The sequence below is a fragment of the Drosophila simulans genome, chromosome X (genome assembly GCF_016746395.2).
Source record: "Drosophila simulans strain w501 chromosome X, Prin_Dsim_3.1, whole genome shotgun sequence".
Taxonomy (NCBI): Eukaryota; Metazoa; Arthropoda; class Insecta; order Diptera; family Drosophilidae; genus Drosophila; species Drosophila simulans.
Window position 1 is genome coordinate 16,867,707 of NC_052525.2, and position 8,528 is coordinate 16,876,234.

The window sequence follows — 8,528 nt, forward strand, 5'->3', positions numbered from 1 at the left end:
TGTGGGTTGGTGTGGCTCAAATTGGACGCACATATGAGGAAGTGCATATATTACAAACGAAATCTTATGAATTGGTGTATGGGCACATTTTCAAAATGAAAGAAGGAACTGAAAAAGAATGCTTGATGCATTTTTCTGCATATTATATTATCTTGTTGTGCCTGTAATTTTAACCACTTTCCATCTCCATTGATGCAGAATTCTTTTGCGGATATTTGCAGTGCAAACAGTGCTACTCAATGAGTGGACATTAGGCCAATTAAGGCTACTTTCAGATGGCAAGATACGCAGATAGGTAGATCGAAATATAGATAGATAGATAGATAGGTATCCGAGAGATAGAAGGTTGCACATGGACAACTGTTAGCCAGTTCGTAGAAGAGACCGGAAAAACGCTGCCAACTGTCCAAGTTCGTTGGCAACTGGCCAGTAATCGAGGGGCAAAGGGGGTGTGGCATTGGGACAACTGCGCATTGCGGTTTCTGCATTCGTACATTTCTTTTTCATAATTTCTCGCAGATGCACTGGGAATAAAATGGGTATCCTTTTAAGCTCGGTCTTATGTCCTATGTCTATGAAATGAAAATGCATCTAATTTAATAGCCTAATTAAGATGTTTTGTTTTTTCAATGCAATGAACGAAATGTAATTAAAATGCTGGGCTAACTTAATTTAAATAGTATACTTTAAAACCAACTCATTTTAGTCGCATGCGTAAGGGTACGTATATTTGGTTTTTTTAACCTATATAAACTAAGCTATATTTCTCTCAGTGCTGACATTGCTGGCCGAGTGCAATTATTTTAAGCATTCAATTGGCATTGGCAGTTCGAACTCGAATCGACCGCAGACCGCAGGATATACGACTGGGCTGGCAATTATATGCATTTAAGTGCAATAACCGTCATCAGGACGAAGGACTCGGTTGACTTTTCCTCGCATTTGATGCTCCGGCAGACGCTAATTATTTTAATGCGCTCCGCAATTGAAGCGCGCGCTTCAGTCCGCTTCACCCCCGCCCCCGGCGCCCTAATTTCCCAGCCACTAATGACCTTCGCAGGTCACCTGACCTTTTCCCCCTTCCGCTCACGGTTCTCTCCAGGTTGGTTCAGTTCCTCGACCGGAATCAATATCAATCAAACGGAAACCGCCGCTCTCGACAAATTGCATTTGTTCATCCCGCTCCGCTTCCCTTCCTGCAATTAGTCCTGGGCTAACATGTGGCCACCGAAACAACCCAAAGGTGAGCCTAACCACCGGGCTATTGGCGTGAAATTTTAATTGCCATCTTGTTGTCTGGGAGCGTGGAATCGAAGAAAGCGACGCCCAATTGTCGGGCGTTCAAATATGTTTAGGGTTTTTCGACTCAAAAATCGAACAGTTTGCTGTTAATTGAAGTTCTAATATATAAAGCAAACACATTTAAGGAGTGCTTAAAATATGTGAAGCCAAATCGGACTAAGATTATTTTTTTATAGGTCAATGATAAAACTTGATTGACAAAATTGTTTTTTGTGTTGAAGTTACCGCAGATTTCTTAGCGAATATATTCAAATATACCTTTTTTAATTTATTTTAGATTTCGGGAAAAGATATTTTAATTTTCTTATATGATGGGAAAGAAAAATTAAACAAAAACAAATTATTTTGTTTTGATTTTTCGGAATTTTTGGTTATTTATGTTTTAATGCAGTTAATAAAGCAGTTAACATAAAGCAGAGTAAATATTTTTTGAATAAAAATAAAAAGAGTAAATTAAAAAGAGTATACCTCAGATAGTATGGCAGTACCCCAAATGCAGTAGCATTGTCTCCATCCCTCAGATCCACCAACTTCCTCGTAGCGCCATTTTGGGCCACTTTCAAGGCCCCGAAGAGCCCAAGAGCGTAAATCCACAGCCATTTGACCGACATTTGGTGCTATAAAAGCCGAGAAACCGGGGAGAGACTCTATTTCACCACGCCGTGGTGAATTCACCACGGTGCCGGCAACATGGCGCTGCGCGAGAGCGTGACAGCCGATGAGACGGCGAGAGCCGTGGAAGCGAGAGGCAACGAACGCGAGCGACTGGCCATCCCCCTCCGGCCTTCGGTAGCATATGCGGCCCAACCACCGCCTATGACAAAGTGGCAAAATTGTTGCCACAGCCGCCGCTCGAGCCTCAGCCGCAGTCGGCGTCGGCAGCAGCGTTGGCAGCGGCGGGTCGGGCAGGTGCGTTTCATAAACGTTCAGTCTCGTTTTGGCAGCCAAGCCGCTCACGACGTCGCTGGGTGAAAAGTTGAGATAAGGCCAAAAAAAAACAAACAAAAATAAGACAACTTGACATCTATAGGAAACTCCAGTGAATGTGCATTTTTTTAGTGAAGTGTTGAAAGCAAATATAGTTCGTATATATAATCGGCAAGAAAAGGGAGAAAGAGTGAAACCCCCTAAGTCCTATGAAAGACTCGATGAGCATACTCACCCAAACGCCCAGCGAGCCAAACGCAGCGCATCCCCAGCTGCACCACCACCTCAGTACGCTGCAGCAGCAGCACCACCAGCACCACCTCCACTACGGCCTGCAGCCACCGGCGGTGGCTCACAGCATCCATAGCAACACCACCATGTCCTCCGGCGGCAGTACCACCACCGCCTCGGGCATCGGTAAGCCCAATCGGTCCCGCTTCATGATCAACGACATTCTGGCGGGCAGTGCGGCGGCCGCTTTCTACAAGCAGCAGCAGCACCACCAGCAGTTGCACCACCACAACAATAACAACAACAATTCGGGCTCCAGCGGCGGCAGCAGTCCCGCTCACAGCAACAACAACAACATTAATGGCGATAACTGTGAGGCAGCCAATGTTGCTGGCGTCGGTGCCCTGCCATCCGCCCTGCACCACCCACAACCGCATCCGCCCACGCATCCGCACACACATCCGCATGCGCTAATGCATCCGCACGGCAAGCTGGGGCACTTTCCACCCACCGCCGGCGGCAATGGGTTAAACGTGGCCCAATATGCGGCGGCCATGCAACAGCACTATGCCGCTGCTGCTGCCGCGGCTGCTGCGCGCAACAATGCAGCTGCTGCTGCAGCGGCCGCCGCTGCTGCTGCTGCAGCTGCTGCTGCTGGTGTAGCCGCTCCACCCGGCGACGGGGGAGTGGATGGCGGGGTGGGGCTGGCGCCACCGGCGGGCGGCGATCTGGACGACAGCAGCGATTACCACGAGGAGAACGAGGACTGCGACAGCGGCAACATGGACGATCACAGCGTTTGTAGCAATGGTGAGGTGAGCCTCTGTACTATGCGGGGGGTGGGGTGGGGGTATTAACGGTACTAGGGGGTGGTGGGTCAGGATAGCACTCGTTAATCTACGAAAATGCACTTTCAGGCAGGAACTTTCTTAATTCAACACAAGCTCGCAATGTTTTAAATTTTAAACAAATAATGGATCAAAATAGAACCCACTATTAACAAATCATATTAAGGTTGAGCTTAATAAAACCTATGATCAAAAATATTAAATTTATTCAAGTCATTCTAAAATAAAGTTATCACTGGCTGGTGCTAAGCCTATAAAATATTAGATATTTTTACAACTCTACGACCACTTGCCTTTTTTTACCAGTTGTCCAGATTGTTTTGTAAAGCTAGATACAAAACTTTCAGATCTGATAAGCTTAATATTTTTAATTTGAACGCAACTTTTTAATTGATGATATGGGTAATATTAAATGTATTTGCAGTTAACCAATTCTCAAATGTAGTGAGTGTAAGGGCAGTCGTAAAATAAAATTACTCAAATTCCGCTTTAAATCGTGTTAATGGTTCTGTTGTGAAACGCATTTCATCATAGCCAATTGAAAAAGTAATTCAATTAGGTAAAAAATAAGTAAGTCCGTTGTGCAGCAGTCAAGTTCGTTGCCTAAGTCTTTTGTATTGAAGCGTGCGCCTGAAAATGGGGAACAGGGGCTAAAGTGTGGAGCACGGGGGTGGGGCGGCGGCCCTCGTCGATGTCGCTTTGCAAAACAAACTGTAAAAATTATTGCATGACCATTTTACATTCTCGTTCTTGTTGCTTCTATTTGTTGTGGTTTTAGTTGTAAAAAAATACATTTTCACGCTTTGTTTCCGTCATTGCGAAGCTTCTAAAGTCCCCTAGCCTCCCCGCCCCTCCTCCAACTTGGGGGCATGCACCTGCGAATCTAAGAGCTATTATGGCAGAATGGAGGCGTGGCACGCAGTGGGCGGGGGGTTGGCGGAAGAAGAGGAGCTGCCTGAAATGCAACAACAAAATGCAGCTTAAAACTGCCGCAGCCGCAGAAAAAATCTAAAATAATTACACACATCGCACTCACTGTCCCCTTCGCCGCTCGCCCTGCTTCCTCCTCTTATCTCACGCACCTGCCCCCTTCGCAATCATTTAATTGTGGAAATTGTTATAAAAATGCATTTAACCCGCTTTAATAGACGCCCCATGGCAATGGCAGCCGGGCAGCAGCAAACGAAAAAATGTTGCAGTCTGTTTGCTCATCTCATCGCCACTCGGTTCGTTTTACTTCGCTTTTGGCCAGCTTTTCATGCGCTCCACTCCATCTGGGCCCTGTTTTGTGCCATTTATTGCCGCAATTTCCTGTTGCCAATTGCACTTTTATAAACGGTAGTCGCGTCGGCCAGCTCCTCTGGGAGATGACAGCCAGCGGGCAGGGAAGGCGGCAATCCGTCAATTCATCGGAATTTCGCAATTGCGAATTCAGTTTCAAAAAAAAATTCACTAGAATTTTGATTGTAAATTTAATGATTATGAAAAATCATATATATAATAATAAAATCAGTTGGGAAAGTCAACTTTTAAAGCTAATATTTCAGTCATAAATTTGGTTTATAAAAAAACAATTTATGAAAGCTTCAATTACAAGAACTTATTTTTTACAACATCGTCACCCAATTTTATTTGGCATTTAATTATTGATTTTTGTTTTTGCCGTTTTTTTAATGTTCCACAAATTATCGCCCGCAAATCGATAATTCAGCAAGTCGGCGCCAACATTCGTGAGTAATTTTCTTTAATTGAAAATTAATTTTATTCAATTGCGGCATTATCGCTCATTTATCGCTGCCATTAATCATTTATCGTTTACGTTTTATATGGTAAACAACTTTCGCCTTGGCGGCAATACAAGCTCTTGATTAGCGATGATTAATAGAAATAATTAGCAATGCATCTTTATTTGTTTCATATTTCAAAGTTCAATTAGAGGCATAGCTTGATTTTCAATAAATAAAATAATATTGACTTTTTGGTTTTTAATTTTCAATGACAAAGATTCAGCCCACTTATTTAATGAATCGTGCAAAATTAAAATCTTGAAAAGATTATATTATTGTTTGTCTGCCTCCTGATAAATTTAAGCATATAAAAACAACAAAAATACTGCTAAGATTGGTAATTTCCCCGTTTCCTAGGCCCTATTAGACCAAATTTAAATGCGGCACTTGGCAAGTTTTCGCTTTAAATAATTTAACGCTTGAGAGTTTACTTAGACCGCGTCAACCCCTTAAGCCCCTCCTGACCATGGGCCAAAAACTCGCTCTCGCTTATCGGGTAACCACAATCGGTTGAATTTACATAAATTTTATGTACTAAATGGCTGGCCAGAAAAGGTGGAAAAGCGGCCTTTTCTGGCCAAGAACACTTTTCGCAAAAAGGGGTGCTTTGGCCTGGTCGGCTTGCCTATCTCTCTTGCGGCTTTTTGTGGCAAGTTTAGACATTTTGCGGCACGTTTTTATTACACTCACACACACGAACCGCTTTGTGAGCGGAAGCGGCAATTGCGTGGCCATAAACGAGACTCTAACTGTATCTGCAACTGTTTCAATAGATCGCACAGAGATCTAAATCGAATTAGTCTCATGGGCCTACCAAATCCCCAACAAATAGTTATTTTCGATAAGCCATCTCGGAAAATGTTACAAACTAGTTTTTAGGCATTTTAAAGTTTTAAATTAATGTAACTTATATAACTTAGTTTTAAGATTAAAAGGGGGAAGTATATATTATAGTATGTATCATAACCAAACTTTAAATCTTATTCTACTACAAAGTTTTGGAGTTTTTCGCATATCTTAGCTTGCAAAATGTTGTATTAGATTAGATATAATGGAGTTTTTGCTCCATTAGATTAGTTTCTTAATATTTCTAAAATTCAAATCCTCTTTTCTTTCAGGCGGTAAAGATGACGATGGCAACAGTGTCAAGAGCGGCTCCACCAGCGACATGAGCGGTCTGAGCAAGAAGCAGCGGAAAGCACGTACCGCTTTCACGGATCACCAGCTGCAGACGCTCGAGAAGTCCTTCGAGCGGCAGAAGTATCTCAGTGTTCAGGAGCGCCAGGAGCTGGCTCACAAGTTGGACCTGAGCGATTGCCAGGTGAAAACTTGGTACCAAAACCGCAGGTGGGTTTTTATCCATAATGATTTCTGAATCTGTTTTAGTTTTCAAAGTTGAACTTATGAAAATACGATAAGATTTATATATGTTCTGATTTAAGGTATACTAAAATTTGGTAACTATTATCATTTTACAGAACCAAATGGAAGCGCCAAACAGCAGTGGGCCTGGAACTTCTCGCGGAGGCTGGAAACTTCGCTGCCTTCCAGCGACTCTACGGCGGATCGCCATACCTGGGCGCCTGGCCGTATGCGGCCGCTGCCGGCGCCGCCCACGGAGCCACGCCCCACACGAACATAGACATATATTACCGCCAAGCGGCCGCTGCGGCCGCCATGCAGAAGCCACTGCCCTACAACCTATACGCCGGCGTTCCGTCTGTCGGAGTGGGCGTAGGGGTGGGCGTGGGTCCGGCGCCCTTCTCCCACCTGTCCGCCTCCAGTTCGCTGTCCTCGCTGAGTAGCTACTATCAAAGTGCCGCTGCGGCTGCATCCGCTGCCAATCCGGGCGGACCCCATCCTGTAGCGCCGGCACCTTCGGTGGGCGGAGGATCCCCTCCCAGTGGCCTGGTCAAACCGATTCCAGCCCATTCAGCATCCGCCTCGCCGCCACCAAGGCCACCATCGACGCCGAGTCCAACGCTGAATCCGGGCAGTCCGCCAGGACGATCTGTTGACAGCTGTTCCCAGTCGGACGACGAGGATCAGATCCAGGTGTGAGCGGTACGCCGGAGTGCGGCGGTTGTGTGCGTGTGCTTATCATCGGGTTTGAGCGGTCTCAAAAGTGCGATTTTCAAGGGGATGCATAAACTACATAGTTGGCTTCACGAATTTAAGTTACATATCACTCATTTTGTAAATCAGTCGGATCGATGATTTTATTGTTCCATAAAACATAAAAGTTTACATGGCATTTAGGTTATTTGGATGAATCAGAAGTTGCATTATTCGTGCACCATATCACACATCGTTTTTATGGTTCAAACTTTAGTACAAAGGTATTTTGTTTAAATTTAACAAAAATATATTCGGAGGCATTTATATACTTGAGATCTAAAGAAATTATTGTTTTAGGTCATCAAAAAAAAAAACAGCACAAATGAGTTCAGTATTTAAAACAAAATCATGGTACCGAAAATTTGAATGGTACATATTAAAAAAAAATACATTTGTCAAGGATAAATATCCACAAGAATTCGCGTTTTTGAATCTCCGCTTAAGCCCCGCTTGTGTGTGTGTGTGTGCCTGCGTGTGTATATATTCATATCCCTGTGTATCTGTGTGTGTGCTTAATTTATTTGATTTGCTCTTAGTAACTTATTCGAAATGTTTTTTAAAGATTTTTTTTTTTCAATATAAGATAATGAAGTAAAATTAAGCAAATATTTATTTAAATGTTGTAAAACTAGCAGCCAAAAAAGCAAAATAATTTTGTATAGTTAAGCCTAACCACGAAATGTATTATCGAATAAACAATTTTTTTTGTCGGTAGCCTAGACCTATAAACGTTGTAACTGTAAAATGTAAAGTACATTTAACCGCATATTTTTTTGTCTAAATAAAAAATAACAGAATGTGAGAATAGAGCAATCGTTCTGCGGGATTTCGTGGACGGAGAGTGGTAGAGGTTGGACGTGTCCCGGGGCAATTAATATAATGACCAACAGAAACAATTTACAAACGATGTGTGTGGGGAGGGGCGGCGGGAAAGGGGGTTATACGACGACGTGCGAGCCAACCCCTAATGATAATAATTGCATGCAAAATGCATTTAACCGCAATTAGTGCATTTATTAGGCCAAAAGTTGATATATTGAATAACTGCCACCGTTGGCCACCAGTTACCAGCTACCCGCTACGAGTTACCTACTGCCAGTTGCCAGTTACCAGTTACCAGTTGGCCAAAACCAGGGGCGCCCTCGCCAAGGGGGCTCGAATTCGAGCAGTTATGGCCATGTTCGGCATTGCGTGCTCGCATGCAAGCGGCGCTGCAGGCGAAGGCCCAGCAAACGATCCTTGAAGTCCGCCCAAGGACCAAGGATGTACCAGCTGACTGAATCCAAGGGGCTCCCCGCACATCCCAGATGAAGCC

The 8,528-nt window shown here is 44.0% G+C and overlaps 1 protein-coding gene across 2 annotated transcripts; it reads left to right on the top strand.

Moving 5' to 3' along the window:
- The first annotated feature begins 2,203 nt into the window (after positions 1-2,203).
- LOC6726293 (homeobox protein B-H1) lies at positions 2,204-8,022 on the top strand. 2 transcript variants are annotated; one of them, XM_002107218.4, is made up of 3 exons: positions 2,205-3,270; positions 6,214-6,442; positions 6,574-8,022. In XM_002107218.4, the coding sequence occupies exons 1-3, from the start codon at positions 2,439-2,441 to the stop codon at positions 7,154-7,156; spliced, it is 1,644 nt and encodes a 547-aa protein (XP_002107254.1). In that variant the 5' UTR covers positions 2,205-2,438; the 3' UTR covers positions 7,157-8,022. The 2 variants fall into 2 exon arrangements, with proteins under 2 accessions (XP_016039781.1, XP_002107254.1); XM_016172417.3 differs by lacking the exon at positions 6,574-8,022 and having other exon boundaries at positions 2,204-3,275; positions 6,214-6,411.
- The last annotated feature ends 506 nt before the right edge of the window (positions 8,023-8,528 follow it).